This window comes from Rhinolophus sinicus, chromosome 6 (genome assembly GCF_057876585.1).
Source record: "Rhinolophus sinicus isolate RSI-liver-muscle chromosome 6, RSI-T2T, whole genome shotgun sequence".
NCBI classification, from domain to species: Eukaryota; Metazoa; Chordata; class Mammalia; order Chiroptera; family Rhinolophidae; genus Rhinolophus; species Rhinolophus sinicus.
Window position 1 is genome coordinate 5,297,259 of NC_142506.1, and position 18,033 is coordinate 5,315,291.

An 18,033-nucleotide genomic window follows, 5' to 3' on the forward strand; every position below is an offset into this window, starting at 1 on the left:
CTTTAACTTTGCAGATAATCACATATTGGCATGTTAGACCTCTTATTCTCTGCTCCGTGGATAGATGAGGGAGCCTGACTGATTTTTGCCTTTGTTCCAGACCCTTTTGTTTAATAAACCTGTGTGGGCTAAAACCACAGGGTTCTCTTAGGTGAAGGACCGAGTGTAGCACATGCAGTGTAGCGCGATGCATCTCCTGACCTAGGGGGACGTTTCAGGACAGGGTGGCTCACCAGACTAACTTCCCCGTGTCTCTCTCTGAGAATGACCCTTCTGGGTCATTTCCAGTGTAGCATCTTTCTCTGTGCTGGACTAGCCGGCTCAGGGGTGAATTCTGGAAAGGTTTTGAGGACACCTGGGCCAGACTCCGTAATTCATTGGATAGTAAGAGAGAAGAAAAAGTCTAGGATGACACTCAAGTTTGTCTTTGGGTGATTAGCTGATTTTGCAGAAAGATATCGAGTCTGAAATTGTGTGTGTTTACCATGAGGTGCCTCTAGAACTTCCCGGTAGCGACCTGGAAGACAGTTGAAAATTTCTTTCTGTGGTTCAGGAAAAATCGCAGCTGCGTATGTAGACCCAGCAATCACCAGTGTGAAAAGGATCACTGGACCCACGTAGAAGAAAACAGGCCCAAGAACAGAACTGTGGAGAAGCCAGCGTTCACCATTAGGCCTGGGAAGGGGATGTAGCAAAGAGACTGAGAAAGTTCAGAGCGTTAGGAGCACCTGGCGATAGCAATGTCACCGTGTGTCACAGATGTCAGTGGGCGGTGGCAGCCAGCTACAGGAGAGGGGAGGTAGGTGTGACGTCTCAGGAGGAAGTGCTGCCTGTACCTGCAGGGGTGGCGTGTCTAGGCGATGTGGGAGGCCTGAGAAAGCGAGGGGAAAACGGGAGGGCCGTGGGCAGGAACTGCTCTTCTGGAGGGTGAGGTGGGCTGGGGCCCATTCAGTGACCTCAACAAGGACTATGAGGCAGAAGTTTTTCTTTTCCGTTTCTTCCCTCCTTCCCTCCTCCCCACCCTGTTTTAATGGGAAGGCTTCAGCACATCTGTAGACTTGGAGAAGCCATTGCAAGAGGGGCCGAGGAAAGCTTCCAAGGGAAGACCTTTCCCCTACTTGGGGCACGGCACTTGTGCAGACCGGCTATTGCTGGTTCAGGTCTTATGGGTAATAGTGGTGAAAGACTAAGGAACTGGACCGTTGAAGAGTCGAGGTGGTTTTGAGGTCTTAATAGACACAGTGGTATGTCAGCACCTGCAGGCACAGTGTGAGTTGTATAAAATTGCTAATAAAAACAATAAATGTCAGTTTCTGCGGCATCTTAATTGTCACAACAACCTTGCAAGGTAGTGTTAGTATCTCCATTTTACTGATGAGAAATTCAGGGCTCAGAGAAGCCTCCCCACCTGTCTGAGGGTGCATTGTCGGCCAGTGCCGGGCGTTGGTTAAACTTGCCCCGTCTGGGTGCCCTGCACTGTTCCGGCTTCTCCACGCTCTCCCATTCCCATGGCCAGGAAGGTGCTTGTATTACCCAACGGGCCCTGAGTGCAAAGCTGGGGTTTCTGTAGCCCGCTGCTGTCAAGTTGTACAGTGCATGGTTCTGGGGGACGCTTTGATACTGTCCCAACCAGGAGCAAGAGTGTGGGAAATGGCGGTGACCCGGGTGTACGTCCATCACCCAGCCGCTGACCGGGTCTCACTGGGCTCGCCCAGAGGCTGAGCAGCAGCCCTTTCCCCTCACCACCCCTATGAGTGCCCCGAAGCAGTGTGCCAGGTGACAGGCAAGGCTGCATGACCCCTCTGTGTCCTTATCCTGAAAGTGCCTTGTCTTGCCCAGGCCGGGGTTGGAAATGGATTTGAACAGGCGGTTTTCCCTAACAGCGGGCAGAGCGATGGGTTGGCACTTGTGTATATACAGGTTCTTGCAAGTAGATACTGTGGAGGAAATCGTTTAGTTGAAGAGGCAAGTACAGCAGGGAATTAATTGTAAGAGGAGCTAGTTTGAAAGGCACTCACTTAAAAAAAAAAAGAGTGATTACGGTATTGCTCTTTTGTTATTCTTAAGCAAGAAATGTAAATTCTGGATTGGCCAAAAAAATAAAAAGAAAAAAGAAAGAAAAACAACCAAATTTAGCAGAGACCCCTCCCAGTCTGAGCGCACCTTGCCCAGTCACTTGGTTGGTTCCACAGAGGCAGGATTCACATCCCATGGTCACATTGTCCTTCGAGTGTACCCCAAGGGGAATGAACGAACCCCAAGGGGACGGACCTGCCCATCGCGGGCTTCCGGGGTTTCAGACGTGCACATGGGAGAGCGGTGAAGGAGGTCCTGTGGGGGGCGGTGCCTCTCCCTTTCCCTCGGGGCTTGCTCTCCGCTGGCTCACCTTCCCTAACCGTCCCTCCTTCCCTGCAGCCTTTCCGCTGTGCTCACTGCCATTACTCGTGCAACATACCCGGCTCCCTGAAGCGGCACTACAACAGGAAGCACCCCAACGAGGAGTACGCCAACGTGGGCGCCGGGGAGCTGGCGGCTGACGCGCTCCTGCAGCAAGGTAGGCCTCGTGCTGCCCTGGGGGCTGCCCGCTCCCCGCCGGGCCCTGTCCCCCGTGGGAAGAGCCGTGACGTATGGCAGTTCAGTCCGAATCCCGGACCGTTTAGTGTTAATTCTTCATCAACATTGCTATGCCGTCCTCCTCGTGACCCATCGGCATGTCTTAGGGTAACGTTAGAGCAACCTTAATGCACATCTAGAATGAAAAAAGTAATGATTTCCCCACCGATTTTACCACCCTCCCCCGGACATTCGCTTACCAGTGTTGCCTTCTGTTCTTTGTCCGTGCGTACTCGCACATACATGGCGTCTGTGGCTGCTTTCTGTTCTGAACATTGGTGACATGTTGTTTCCCTGATTATAATTTCTCAGGGCTTTTTGTAACGCAGCATCCAGTGGCAGTACCTCATTTTATCTACCCATCCACCTGTTGCTGAATGTTGCAGGGTTTCCAGATTTTCCTTTGTTGCAATTATAAATAATGCTATGTTAAACGTATTTATAAGTGAGCTTCTTTAGATTGTCCAAAAATGTGTATGTGAGTGCTCAGATTTCTTATTCACCCTGAAAAGGAAAAACCATTTAGAACATTTAAACTCGGGAATGGATGAAAACCTCTAACATTGAAAAGTTTGGGAGATTTTTGCTGCTGTTTTGCAGTAAGTGATCACGTATTCCCACTGGAGAGGGTTTAGCAGAAGTGCGACTGCCATGCAGAGAGAGGCTGTTGAATTTATATCTGCACTTTGGTGACTCAACTAAAAAATGATTGCACTACACAGTCTGTCAGTTGCTCCTCTTCTCCTGAATGCTGTATCTATTTGAAGCCGAAGACATTTTTAGAAATCTGCCCTCAGTTTATAAGGACGTGGGGTTGCAAACTCTGGGATGCACAGTTTTCCCACACAGTGTGAAGCTCCGCTCGCTGGAATCACCACAAAGTGCATCTCACTGTAAAACGAATGAATTGACTGTATCCTTCAGCACTTCAGTGACAGGGCTGATGGACAGAAATGGATAAAAACAAACACCCAGGATAATTTGAAAGCCATCCATCTGGGGTAACGGGGAGTGTGTGCCTCGTGTTCGCCTCAGTGGCAGTTTCGTGGCCCTGGGAAGCAGGACGGTGGGGTGGGGGTAGGTCTGTGTTGTCCCTTAGCTGTGCACTTAGCCAGGTCACTGAACCTGTTCACCTCAGGCCCTTCACCCGAGGATGGCGTTCACAGCTGCCATCTCTCGTGATGACAGAGAGAACACTTGAGTGTCTGACACTCAATACATTATCATTCCTTTCTTCTGTGTATTTTTAATGAAAATATCTAAAACCTCTAGAGCCATTGCATCGCTTTTGACAACCCTCCTTCCCCTCCCCCCCTCCCAATCCAAGAGTCAGAGAGGAGAGAACAGATGCCTTAGAGTCACAGTAAATAGCTTGAGTAGAGAGCTAGAGATTTGTTTAACATCCTCTACACCCTTGGGTTGGATTGACAGGAAATAGACGTTTACTGTGGCTGTTGGGACAGGTGTGGGCATCTGATGGATGAACCATTGTTGATTCCTTGGTGCCTCCAAACTTCCCTTGTTGCCTTGCAAAAAATGTGCTGAGGTCAAACTGTTTCATGCCCTAAGTTTCCAGTTAACTTTCTAGGACTTTGTATAATCAGTTGGCATTTCTTGACAGGGCCTGGGTTTTATTTTTAATCTCTGCAGGAGTATATTTGGCGTTTTTAATATACATACATGCACATATACATACATATATAGATATATAATCTTAAGTTGAAATAAAAACAACTAAACATCGCTTGGCTGTTGAGAGACATTGTGTTTTGGCGGGAGAACTGTCTCTGAAATCAGATAGCTGGTTGAACATGAGCGCAGCTTAGAAATGTCAGGAGCACACAGCTCACCCTGTTCTTATGTCTGGGAGAATGAAGGAGATTGGAGCGAGAAGGTGGGACTGGGGAAAATTACCATGTTTGGAAATGCCGGGTCACTTGGCACCACGAGAACTTTCCATTTTCTCTTGATTAATTTCAGGTAATTCTCCCCATCCCCGTTTGGTTTTATGTTCCTCTTCTCCTCATTCCTCAAAAATGTCTTCACAGGACCTTATAATTTCTTGTTATGATACAGAGAAATATATGTTCAGATGATAACATAGTAAGAAACCATGAGTAAAGTGTGGTGTTCTCGAAATGGTGTTAAAGCCTTTTTAAACCAAGGGCGAGGATTCTATGTCCATCAGCTGTGTTTAAACGGTGTCACGCTGTGACCCAGGCAAAGCCATCAACTTTTGGAGAAGAATCTCCTGCCCACTGTGCTCAGGGGTTTGGGGAGGGTGAAATGGGAGCTGGGGAAGAAGGCCTGAAAGGCTGAGACGTTCCCCAGTCAGACACTTCTGTTCTTCGTAGGTTTCTGAGGGAAGGGGCCACGGTGTTTTCCAGAGTTTGGGGTATTTTCAGCATGTTCCAGAAGGCCCCCGGAATGGGGGCTGCTCAGGCACTGACCTGTAGTGTGCTGTTGACCAGCTGTCCCGGGGAGAGGGAGGAGGCCTGATTTGTAGCGTCTGCCAATTTCTGTGGTGTAAATACTTCCACAGTGGGCAATTTTAAGCTCCCAACGTGATGTCACTGAACTGGAAAGATAAGTGCACAGCTGGCTCGTGAGCTGGTTCCAGCCGGCTCTAGCACACGTCCTGGCCTGAGGGCACAGGGGTGACATTGCCAGCGGCCGCCAGCGGGCCCCTTCAGGATGCACCAGTTCTCTCAGAACGCTGGTACTTTTTGCTAATTAGACTTGTACTGAATGCTTGTAAATGTTCTATTCCCTGCTTGTTTTCTGTAGTCAGATATTTGAAGACAGATTGTTTATTCCTCTCAGCTCATCACTTGTTCATTAATAAGGATTCAAGGCGTTTCCCACACTAATAACACATTTTCATTTTGTATTGCTTCAGTGGGCCTGTCCCTTTCCTCCCCTTAATATATGCCTGGTTAAGCTAGCTCAAGAGCAGGTCCCTAAATCAACAAGATGCTTTGGAGCTAAGCTTCAAAGATTATTAGCTCGCTCCTGGAGCTCACAGCGGGGTAAAGATGGCACTTAGCAAGCTGGTCATTTTCCAGTGACCTCAAAATACTCCTTCAGGTCACTCCAGCTTATTGACACCAGATCCGGGTTGGGAGTCAGATGGGCCTGGAACCAAGGTCTCTGAACACTGTGGCCTTTGGACCAGTTACTTCCGTAAACGCCGATTGCCCATGTTTATAGATGAGTGGCATTCGTCTGACTAGTCGTAAAGTCTAGAAGCTATTCTCTAAGATCTCATTTATTAAGTACTTACTAAGTAAGCATAGTAAGTACTTGATAAATGGCTCAAATGTGCTACCACGTGTATTCCCACATACCTTCTTCCCCACATAGCTCTTGAGTGCCTAGTGTGCCTGGCTAGGCCCTAGGCTATGGTGGCATTTATTGTATTACTGCCTAGCTTGGCGATGAAGCCTGGGCACCTCCTCCATGCCCCGTGTTCAGACTCTGTTACAGAAAGCATGCCTTCCTTCCAGCAGCGCCCTTGTTGTTCTTAACGGGAGAATTAGAGGCTTCTCCCAGGTGTTGACCTTTCTCTCAGGCCCCCAGTTTTAGAGGGTCATGGAGATGGGGGTAGGTGTTTGACAAAAGAGAAGCAGTGAGAGGAGGTGGGTCAAGGAGAAGATAGTGTTTGGCATCCACTAAAATCTTTCTGTTATTTCGAGCTGCTGTTATTAGAAGAATATCCATATGTATACATAAGTACTTTGAATATATAATATATTCATATTTTAGTTTTTCCCACCAGATTCAGGGAAAATCGTATAGAAGAAACTCCAGAAACTATAAGTTAACCCAAAGTCACCTATTTGATTTTCGGACATTTTTATTTTAAAATTGTTGTTCTTCAGGACCAGATTCCGTGCATGATTGGTAGATGCTTCTGGTGATGGAATGTTACGCTGCGTTGTTATTGGTTGTTATGTTTGATGTTAATGTCTCTCTCACAAAGGCCCCGTGAGGTTGGCATCATCATTCCTATTTTAAAATGAGGAAGCGCAGGGAGGGCAAATACCAGCCCAGGCCACAGAGTGAGCAGGGGGCCCAGCCAGACCCAGTTCTGGATTCGGAGTCTGCTTCCTGACCACTTAAGGGCTGATGTCCCTGAGTTTGTCTCCAGGTCACACTTGTTAGAGAGGAGGGGGACAAAAAGTCATGGTCCTATTCTAGGTCAGTAGTGGTCACGTGATAATGTGTTAGAAGAAATCACACACTCAAGGTGTTGTTTACTTTCTCTTATTTCTTTGTCTTCAAGTCTAGCGGCTTATCTGACCCAAGGCTGTCTTTAGGATCTCATTCCAGTGTTTTCCCATGGGTGTCCAGAGAATCTCCTCAGACCCCGGGATTTGGGGGTGTGGGTGAAGGGACCAGGAAGGATGGAGGAGAACTTGTTTAGTCTGTGTTGAAGTTGCCTTCTTTGGTGTTCGGGACATCAGTCTGGCTAATAACAAAATGCACTTGGTTTTTCCTCTGCTGTATTTTCCCTTACGCTGTGTTTTCCTGAGGAGCTCGTGGGAAGGAGAGTTGGGGTTTATGGCAGGGGTTCAGATAGCCTCAGGTCCCATGGCCAGGTATGGTCTAAGAGTGTGCCATGTCACCAGGAACCCTCTCCTTCAGTGCTGCATGTGATGTGACCTGATGACCACCCTGAATGCATTTCCCTGGTCCTCAGGTGATGCTCTGGCCAGACCCTTGGGTAGGTGCTGAAATCAGAGACCACAGGAGGTGAGAATGCCGACAAAGGCCCGTGCTGTATTTCAGTCGTCAATACAGTAAAATGCACTTGCTCTGAATCCTCTTTCCTTTGGTAATTCCATCACTTTGGTTCCCGTTGTCCTATAGTACCTGGACGAGTTTGCTATTGCTGCTGTAACAAATGACCACAAGCTTGACGGTGGTTTAAAAACAACACCAATTTATTGTCTTTCAGTTCCGAAGGTCTGAAGTCCAAGATGGGCTTTACAGGTTCAAGTCAAGTTTGCTAACAAATCTGTGCTCTTTCTGGAGTCTCTGGGGGAGACTCCGTTGTCTTGCCTTTCCCAGCCTCTAGAAACTGTCCATATCTCTTTGCCCGATCTGCTTGCACCATCGGCAAAGCCAGCAGTGGCCAGTGGACTCTTCCTCATGTCCCGTCACCATGGCCTTTTCTCCTGCCTCCTTCGTATAAGGACCCTGTGATTATAACAGAACCACCCACATAATCTAGAATAACCTCCCCATCTCCAGATCCTTAACTGAATCACACCTTCAAAGTCGCTTCTGCCAGGTAAGGGAACGGATTCTCACGCTGCAGGCGTTAGGATGTGCACGTCTTCAGGGGCCCCTTCTGCTCACTGCAGTGCGTTTTGATGAGCTTTAGCGTTTTCACCGGAGAGTTTAAGGAAGTGTTCTGGGTCACGTGAGCAAGCACCAAGTTCAGGCCTCCTGACGGCTCAATCCAGTGTTCCATGCTCTTCCGGGAGATAAATTATTGAATATGAAATTGAATTTTCAAGAATGTCAGCCACCACAAAGGAGTGCGAATACTTTAATGCCTGAAACTCCTCCAGAATATATTGCATTTCAAAAAGAGCAAAGGATGGTCATGATTGATTTTTTAAATTGCTCCTGAAATTCCTTTCCTTGGCCTGGGTCATCATTCCTTATGAGGAAATTACGATTTGGGGGTTTGCAGTTTTTATGGTGTGCATACCATATCAATTCTGCAAGTAAATTCACCAAGTTTTCCCCTGACCTTTTACTGTGCATTGCCTCTGAATTTAATGAACTGAAATAAAAATTAATTTCTTGGATGTCAGTTAACTGGCAGAGTTATACATTTGGTCTCGATTACATATTTCCATTTGTTGTTCTTGAATTAGCATCACTATGGCAAAGGCTGGAGTTTTAATGAATGTGGGGGGCATATTAATTTTAGTTTAAACAGAATAGAAGGACGTTGTCCTCCCTAAATTAGTTTCCATTAGAAAGTACCCGAGAAGGAATCTTTAATTTCATGTTGGAGCCTAAGTTTAGCCTTAGATACTTTGCTTTTGTTCATTGCGTCATATTAAGTCTTTATGGAAGTGGCATCAGTTTAAAAAAAAAAAAAAGGAGATTCTTACATCTTGGGACGGTTTAAAAGATGATCTTAGGAAAATACACCATTTTTAGATGATTAATAGGTAATAGCAAAACTGGCTGAAAACTAAGTTTCATTATCTTCTGGCCAAGAAAGAACGAGCCTGTTTGGTTTTGCCTAAAAGACACGGTGCAGAGCGTTAAAGGTTCTGAAAGTAGCATCTATTTGAGCTGCCTTTTCTGTAGAATAGTCTTGAAATTTAGAATGCGGTGTCTGTTGCTAGTCTTTCTGCTGACTCTGTCCCCTGTCTCTGTCAGACCCCCTGTGCTCTCCTGGGCCCTCCCAGGGGCCGGAAGCTGTAAAGCAGTGGGCTGAAGGCACTAGAGGGCGTGCTGTCACCGTCTGGCTGGGCTTCCATTTCTGCTAGTGATTCTTTGGGGAGTCAGCCACCCATCACCTCAGATGATAGATGAGAAACCCCAACTACAGAACAACGCTGACGTGGAATTGATTTAGGATATGGGGCATGTCATCACTGCGTCTGGAACATTAAATTGTGTGATGCACCCCCATGAGTTTTGTCTGGTTCTTACATTCTTTGTCAGGACAACCTTGTGAGTAGGACAGAACTTTTGTACTCCCTGCTTAGTGCCCCAGCGAGCCAGAAATAAATACGGCAGCCTGCGAACACTGTGTTCAGCTCAGTTCTCCCACTGTCTGAGTTAAGTTCCTGAATGATGTTGGAGAAAACAGATATTTTTGGATACAACATCAAGGATACAGAAGAGCCTGATATTTGTGAGGCTTTGGGGCTCCAGACAGAGGATGAGGAGCCTGTACAGGAATTTGAATCAGAGGGTCGGTTGGTGGGAAAACCAGGAATGAGAAGCTTGAGAGGAAGAGATTTGGCTCAAGAATGTGGTCAGCATTGTCCTGTAATGCACAGAAGTCACACAGGGGTCAAGGACGGGGGCCCTCGAGTTAGCCAGGCTTGGATTCAGTTCGTGGCTTTGCTGGGTGACCTCAGAAGGGTTCCTTGACCCTCCCGAGCCTCTGTGTAAACAGCTGATCGTGCCTCTATCACAGAGCTGTGAAGCATGAAGCATGCGTGACTTAACGTGTGAGGTGTCGGATACAGGGCAGCTGCCCCGTAAGTGGAAGATGTGTTTGTTGGTGGCGGTGGTGGTGGTAGTGGTACTAGGAGTAGATAGAATGCAAGTGCTCCCTGGGTTAACCCCTGAGGAAGTCAGCGGTCTGACACGCACAGTGCCAGGAGAGTGGCTGGGAGCAGGACGCCATTTGCTATGACGTAAGCTTGCAGGGTTTCTCAACCTCAACTCGACCTACATTTAGGGACAGGTCATTCTGGTGGGGGGCTGCCCGGTGCATCATAGGATGGTTTACAGCATCCCTGGTCTCTACCCACCAGAGGCCAGTAGCCCTACCTAGTTATGACCACCACAGTTTCCTCCAGACATTGCCAAATATCCCATCTGAGTGGCAAAATCACCCCCGGTTAAGAACCACCTGCCTAAGTAATGAAGAAAGGCAAGGAAGGGATGGCTGCGTATTACTTTTCTGGCTTAGATTTATAATCTTAATTTCACTATTTTTTGAATAGGCAATTCTATCCGCGTGGAATAGAATTTAAAAGATTGAGGAGACTATTTAGTGAAAACTGGTCTTCCTCCCCTGCCTTCCAGCCAGTTGTCCATCTCAGAAGGAGCGAGTGGTACCAGTATCTTGTGAGCCCTTGGGCACAGAGCCTCTTCCCAGAATCCTGGCTGAAAAGGAAAGCAGCAAGATAGGGCTATACCTAGACAGGATAATGGCTTTTTTCCTGCTTGGATGAGACTGAACATATTTATTTGCTGAGGGGAAAGGCGAGTGCAGAGGGAAGGGGCAGAGATACAGAGGAGAGTGGGGCTTGGTTGGAGAAAGACTTGCAGAAAGAAGAGGGTTTGCTGAGATCCAGAGTCAGTGAATCAAGACACTTGATTAAAGACCTACTAGATGCAGGAGCTGGGACCTGAGCAGTGAAAACGCTGGGCAAAGTCCCCGCTGTCGTGCAGGTGCTGTTGCAGAAAGGAAGACGGACAGTAAATGGTATGCGAATGATACATGATGCAATTGCAGATACTGCTCAGCGCCATGGCAAATACACAATCGGGAAATCCTATAGAGAGTTTTGGGGGCTCTGTGTGTTTGGGGGGTTGCCTTAGCTGGGAGTGTCAGAGAAGGCTTTCTGAAGAGGTGATGCTTGAGTTGAGACTCTAGTGAGGAGGAGAGGGGCAGATGGAGATGGTGGGGGAAGGGTTTTAAGCAGGTGTCCTGAGAGGGAAGTGAGCCTGGTCAGAGAAAGGAGAGAACGGGGTGGGGGCAGAGGCAGAGTCAGAGAGGGAGGCAGGGCTCAGGTCACATGGGCCGCAGGCCACAGTACAGACCTGGGGTTTTATTCTAGGTGTGATGGAAAGCCACTCAGCCAGGGAGGAAGGATGTGATGTAGTTTATGATTGTACAAGACCATTCTGTGTAGTGGGTGGAGAATAGACCCACAGCGGAGGACCAGTAGTGGCTACCAGTGGGCTTATTAGGAGCCAGTCGCTTCCTACTGGGCAAAAGATGACAGTGGCCTGGGCTGGGTGGGCCATGGGAGGCAGTGGGATGTTTGGTCGTTTGAGTGACCGTGGGAGGCCACACCACCTGCTGGACTGGCATCTCAGACTGGAATGCGGGGCAGAGGTCTGGACTGGAGCTACAGATGGGACAGTCACCAGCTTACAGGTGCTCTGTAAAGTGTGATGAGTCCCCTAGGAATTGGGGGCAGGAAGAGGAGCCTGGAGCAGAATGGCTGACCACCCAACTGGGGGTCATGGCCTGGGAATGACCAGGAGCCAGCAGAGCGACAGAGTCAGAGGGCCCGACGAGGGGAGCAGGAAAGCAGGAGGGTGGGACGGTGGTGGAGACCTGACCTGAGGACCACGACACTCAGTGGGGTGGTACCTGTGCCCAGAGAGACTATGGAAACTTGAGGGGCTTTTAAAAAACATCTTCTGTAATTGTGTCTGCACATTCAGTTTAAAATGTATGTTAGTTCATTATACAGCACATTCCACGTATCCCATTATGTGACTCGTCTTATTTCTCTCTGGCACTTAAAATACGAGGTATGTGCAGTCATCTCTGGGTATCCTCCGGGGTTTGGTTCCAGGACCCCCCTCGGAGACTGGAAAGTCCTTTATGTAAAATGCATAGTATTTGCATATCACCCACACACATCCTCCCAAGTGTCTTAAATCTTCTCTAGACTATGTATACTACCTAACATAATGTAAATGCTGTGTCAATAGTTGTATTGTTCAGGGAATAATGACAAGAAAAAAAAGTGTTCATGTTTAGTACAGACACAGCCATCCTGGGCCTAATGACGTAGCACATGTCAGCAACAACGTAACTTTATTTATTTTTCATTTTTTCAATTTGCGATTGGTTCAGTCTACAGATGGGGAACCCACAGATGTGGAGGGCTGACAGAATTAAACTCTCTGCAAATGCTCATTCAATAAGTGTGTGTGTGGGGGGGGATACATGAAGTTTTAAAATCCCTGCCCTGAAAAACATAAACCATTGCTATTCTGTTCCAATACTAAGGTAAGTTCGAGTGAGTGTGAAAAATGCGCTCTTTCGATTTGCAGCATTTGGACGGAGGGCGGAAGCGCTGCCCTCCGTGTGCTCTCAACGCTTCTTTCTGCCCGTCTGTGCTTTCAGGGGGCCTGAAGTGCCCTGTGTGCAGCTTCGTATATGGCACCAAGTGGGAGTTCAACAGGCACTTGAAGAACAAACACGGCCTGAAGCTGGTGGAGAATGAAGGCGAGCCCAAGTGGGAGGTAACGCTCTGGAGCATGCCATTCACCGTGACGTTTCTCAACATGCACGCAGAGCAGGCATGCCCGGGTTCAGGTCTCGGGGAGCTGCTCCTCAGAGCTTCGGGTTTTCTGGTTGGGAAACTGAGAAAGCTTTCCAAATCCCGTGTCACAGCTGAGGGGTAGAACGCGGTGAGGTCTGGGCCATGCATGCGATTTCTTACTCTGGGTTGTCTTTGAGCTGTTTTGTGACTGTCTGTATTGGTCTCATTGACATTTTCACTTCTGTGAACCACAAATCTGGAGTTGCAGATATTGTATCTGAAAGAATGCAAGGCCAGGCGTATATTACCTGTCCTGACCAGGGCAACAGGGAAGGGCCCCAGTTCTCGATTCTAGGCCCGACTCTCCCTCCCTTGAAGCCATGCGCGCCTACCTGTCATCTTTGTTTTTCCCTCCGGCGTTGGGACCAGTCACCTAGCTGAAAACACATCTGTATAGTCGAAGCCAGTAGCATCTCTTTTTTGAAGTACCAGTGGTTACAGTTTGCCTAAGCCAGGACGTCTCCTCCTCAGCGCCACTGAAATTATCTTCTGGATGATTCCTTTTGGTAGCGGGCTGTCCTGTGCGCTTTAGAATGTTCAGTCGTGTCCTTGACCTCTAACCACTAGATACCACTAGCATCCCCAGTTGTGAGAACCAGAAATATCACAGACATTGCCAGTGTTCCCCAGGAATCAAAATCACCCCCAGTGGAGAATCACTTATCTAAAGACTTTCTGAGCCATCAGACCATTCAGTGGTTAAGAGTATGGGATTTGAAACAAATCCAGCAATACATGGAAAAAAATCGTACCTCCTGACAATGTGAGGATTGTTCCAGAATGTAAGGGAAGAGTGACTCAGTAGGAGGGAATATGTTGATATGATCCACCATAATAATTGAACTAGGGAGAAAAATGAAACAATTATCTTCATAGAGGCAAGAAAGGCATTTGATGAAATTCAGTATCCATTGATTAACAACAGTCAGTAAAGTGGAATTTGATGAGTGTATCTTTAAGATGAAAACCAAAATATATGTGTCTCAGCCCAAAAGCCAGCATCTTACTTCCCGGGGCAACACTGGAGGGTTTCTCACCAAAGTCGGGAAGAAGAAGGGACGCTGCTCTGGCACGTCACGTGGGTGGCATCAGCTCGCGTATTAGACAAGGCAAAATGACTAGAGATGTATGATTTGAAAGAGAAGAAATGCAGTGTCTGTATCTGCAGATGACAGGATCACATTTTTGCAAAATCCAAACGTGTGAATGAAAAACTCTACATAATAACAAGCAGATCAAAGCATCAATATACCATAATCAGTAGCTTAGATAGAGAGCCTAGAGCAAAAGGAGCAGAGATTTAAATGGAAAAACAGTGATATTTTACAAATACCAAGAGAAAACATAAGTGAATTCATTTATAAATTGAGACTGTGGGGAACTTGCCTAACTGTAACTCAAAATCCAGATTCAATAAAAGATTGAAATAAATTGACTACAGGAAAAAAATTTTTTGAAGTGTTACAGAAAAGAACTCATGGAGACAAATGACAAAAAAAAAAAGTATTTTCAGTCGTATCATGGGAAAAGGATGAATATCTTTACATTATAAAAGGCTTTAAAAATAGTGATGAAAAAGATCAACAGCCCAGTAGGAAAATGAGCAAGAGATAAGAAAGGTTCGTAAAAAAAGAAATGCAAACGACCTTGAATATCTGAAAGCATGATCAACCTCACACATAATAAATGTTAATTAAAACTAGACAGAGATAGCATCTCTTACCTATTAGACTGGCAAGAATCCAAACGTTTGACATTATCTCTCTTGGAGAGGCTGCCCTCTCATACATTGCTGGTGGGAATGCAACATGTTGCAACCTCTATGAAGGGGAATTTAGCAATAACTAGTAAAATTACATATGCATTTCTTTATTAACCTAACAATACCACCATTAGAAAAGTACCCCAAGGTTATACTGACAAAAATGAGAAAAAGTGTCTGCACAAGGCATATATTGCAACACCATTATATGTCTACAGATAGACTGTGTGTGTGTGTGTGTGTATGTGTATGTCTACACCAATAATAGATAGATGCAGATTTAATTCTAGATACTTATGTATGCATAGTATACTTGCACGTATTTCTTAGGTTTTTGTGCTCAGGGCCTAGAAGCAGTGATACTCTAGTGACGAGTGCCCAGTTCCTGGTTTCTAATAGGATTCTTCAGTAAAATGAACCAGGGCCCCTTTGCAAAGTGGTTGATTCAAGGGCTGAAGCAGAAAATATGTAAGATGATCCTGTTGTATTTTATGGTCCTAGAAACTAACAACGTGCTTAAAAATAAAAACAAAAACAAAAAACGCTGGAGTCATGTCAAAAAGATACACAAGACATGAAACAACCAAAAGAATTCCCAATGACCAGAGCTGGAACAATTTGAAGAACAAAATTAATAATGATCATGTTGGACTATAACTCAAAGAATAAAATAAATATCTGTGAGTCCATATAGATATAAATAAATGACCAAATAAATAAATAAATGGAGGGGAAGGAATGGCTTTCCCTGCAGAAGAACTCTCCTTAATTAATAAATGTAGAAGGAGCAAGCGGACTAGAAAATGAACACTAGAACACCACGGTAAGAATTGTAGCAGGCAAGATCTTCAATGAATGCTAAAATTAGTAGGCAAAAGTTTAAGGGGAAACAGAATATTTATATAGCCTCAAAATGTCCTCCCCGAATCCTTTAATTACAGAGGGAAAAGTAGTCACCTCACAGTAGAGTAGAAGCACCTGGCAGACAGCACTATAACCACGTGACTGGACGTTAGCCTTCCTTATAATAAGTCATAGTGACGTCACATGCCACCTGACATCATGAGAGGGTTACTTCACCGCACAGTACGCTTCCAAAAAATCCTCAGCCTCCATCTAATCTTGAGGAACCACCAGACATAATCTAAATGGGTAACACTGGATCTTCTAGAAGGTCACTTAGCTATCATAATGTGTGTGGTCCAATACCTGACCAGTACTCCTCAAAAGTGTCAAGGTCACACAAAACAAGGAAAGGCTGAAGACCTGTCACTGGTTGGAGGAACTACAGAGATGTGAGGACTAAATCCTGAAGTGGATCCTGGAAAAGGAAAAAGGACACCAGTGCAAGAACCAGTGGACTCTGGATAAAACCTGTAGTTTAGTTAATAGTACAGTACCATACTAGATCTTTATCCCGTGTTTGCATCAGATGTTAGCACAAGGGTGAGCTGGGTGAAAGGTATATGGGGGTTCTCTGTATTATCTTTGCAACTTAATGGCAGTCTAAAAATATTTCAAAATAAAACGATTATAACAAAAGGGGGCATTGTATGTGGAAAAGGTAGGGAGACAACAAGAGGGAGGGGCTAAGAATAGACACTGAACTTCTCCTAGTATACCCAGCTGTGCAGATTTGACTCTGCAGCCATGGAAATATGTTAGACAATAATAAATACAAAATGAAAGTTTAAAAAACGCAAGCCGTAAAAATTCAGAGCAAATGAGACAAGTCGTCCTATCTGTATATCAGAAAGTTTGCACAGATACATTTCCTGTGTTCAGTTCTGTTTCTCCTATCCTTCATATAAAAATAAGAATGTCATGAATAGCTAAGATTTGCTGGGCTCTCACTGTGTGCCAGGACCTGTGCTACAAGCACTATGTATGTTCTGTAGCTACCCGTCCTCTCCTTCCTTCCACCCTCACCACTGCCATGCTGTCCTCTGCCTCCCACCTGGCCTGAACCCTGGGCACAGGGAAGATTAGAGGCCGTGCTGGTGGCAGGGAGAGACCAGGAGCCATTAGAGGAGCACATTCTCTGAGCACGTCTAATCCCTAACTCTGAGCAGCATAGTCTGTTCCCTAAGGCAAGAATGTGTAGCAGGAAGCTTTCCACCAACGCTGGGTATTGGCAGTGAGTTTTCTCTTTGGGTTTTATTGGAGCAGCTGATTTCTCAGGGTGCCAGGTAAATGAGATGTTGCAAAGTGTTGCTTGCGAGCACTTGTTTTGTCTTCCTATATCATGCTGGGACATCTGGGTAACAGTTGGTCTTCCAGAAGGTCACTTAGGTATCATGTTTTTCCTTAGCCAGCAACAGAAACCGCCGAGGAGTCTCCCACCCAGTACCTGCACATCACAGAAACTGAAGAGGACGTTCAGGGGACACAGGCAGCTGTGGCCGCACTGCAGGACCTGAGATACACCTCCGAGAGTGGTGAGAGGGCCTGTCCTGTCTGCCTTTGGCACCTCCCGACCGTCTGTGATAGAACCAGTGCTTTGGGGAAGGAAGGATGTCCATCCATTGTCCTTCAGTTCATCTACTTCCAAATTCTTTCCCTGGCGTTCAGACTGCAGACATGGTCTGTGGCCAGGTGTGGAGGCCTGTGCCTCTTGAAACAGAGCCACAGCAAACAGAGCCGTGCCATGACAGAGGAGGGCCTCATGGCAGGGCCCCCATGTCACCACGGCCAGGCCTCAGAAGAGTCTGAGAACGGCAGGGCTTACTGTTCTCACAGATGCAGGAGGTCCCTTTATTGGAAGTGTTTGGCTGAGAGGCACCATTTTTGGGTGTTGGAGCCCCAGGCTTCTTCATGGTCTTCTACTCCAGGGGGCTTGTTCCAGGGTCAGCAGGGGCCAGGCAGGCAGGCTGTGTGGCACGGCCGAGACTGAGGGCACAGCTGCTTGCCTGGCCAGTGGCACCTTGCAGAGCTGCAGGCCCAGGACTGCCTGCCTCCCACATCTTCTAAAAAGGCCCACATTAGGATTTTTATGTCAAATGTCATCATTTTCAAATGTCAGATCAATTTTCAAAAACAAACCACTGTGCTAGCCTACTGGTGATTCAAGCATTATGCTTAGAAAACATTTTCTTAACGTTCTTTCCAGAATATGAACAGAACCCAAGTTAATGTAACGGACCACAACCCTGTTCGTATGTGGGGGGCAGAGGATAGGGAAGGGGGCCGAAGAGGAAACCATTAAATGATGACAGGAGATAGCAGTTGGGAAATCACCTTTTGGGGCCAATTCTCGAATCCCTAACCCCCAGATTTGTAAGAAACCCGTGCAGAAAACTGGGGGCCGGTCCCTTTAGGGAGGATGAAGGAGCAGGGCTGTGCATAGCCCTCTGAACTTGGGGGGATTCCGGAGGCAGGGCCTCTGCTTGGCAGCCCGTCAGGGTGGCAGGCTCTGCTGCCGGGACAGTCGAGGCCCGGCTGTGAAATGTGGTTCCCAGAGCTGTGGCCTTGTCTGAAGTCCGTTCCTTCCATCACATTCAGTGATTTTGCAGATTGCTCAGGCCTGCAGAGGCAGCCTGTGTGCATTCATCGCCGGCACACACACGCGCGCTCACGCCTCTGGGGCTTCTCTGGTGTTTG

General features: G+C 46.9%; 1 protein-coding gene across 7 annotated transcripts in view; it reads left to right on the top strand.

Annotated features, from left to right (window-relative positions):
* ZFAT (zinc finger and AT-hook domain containing) overlaps window positions 1-18,033 on the top strand; it is a 213,592-nt gene that overhangs the window by 172,121 nt on the left and 23,438 nt on the right. For 6 of the 7 annotated variants that reach the window (XM_074316937.2, XM_074316938.2, XM_019724243.3 and 3 more), the window contains 3 exons: window positions 2,416-2,554; window positions 12,473-12,591; window positions 16,745-16,871. In XM_074316937.2, the coding sequence (XP_074173038.2) occupies window positions 2,416-2,554; window positions 12,473-12,591; window positions 16,745-16,871 (385 nt within the window). Of the gene's footprint in view, window positions 1-2,415; window positions 2,555-12,472; window positions 12,592-16,744; window positions 16,872-18,033 lie in introns of those variants that run through there. The other variant, XM_088798942.1, reaches the window with a different exon arrangement.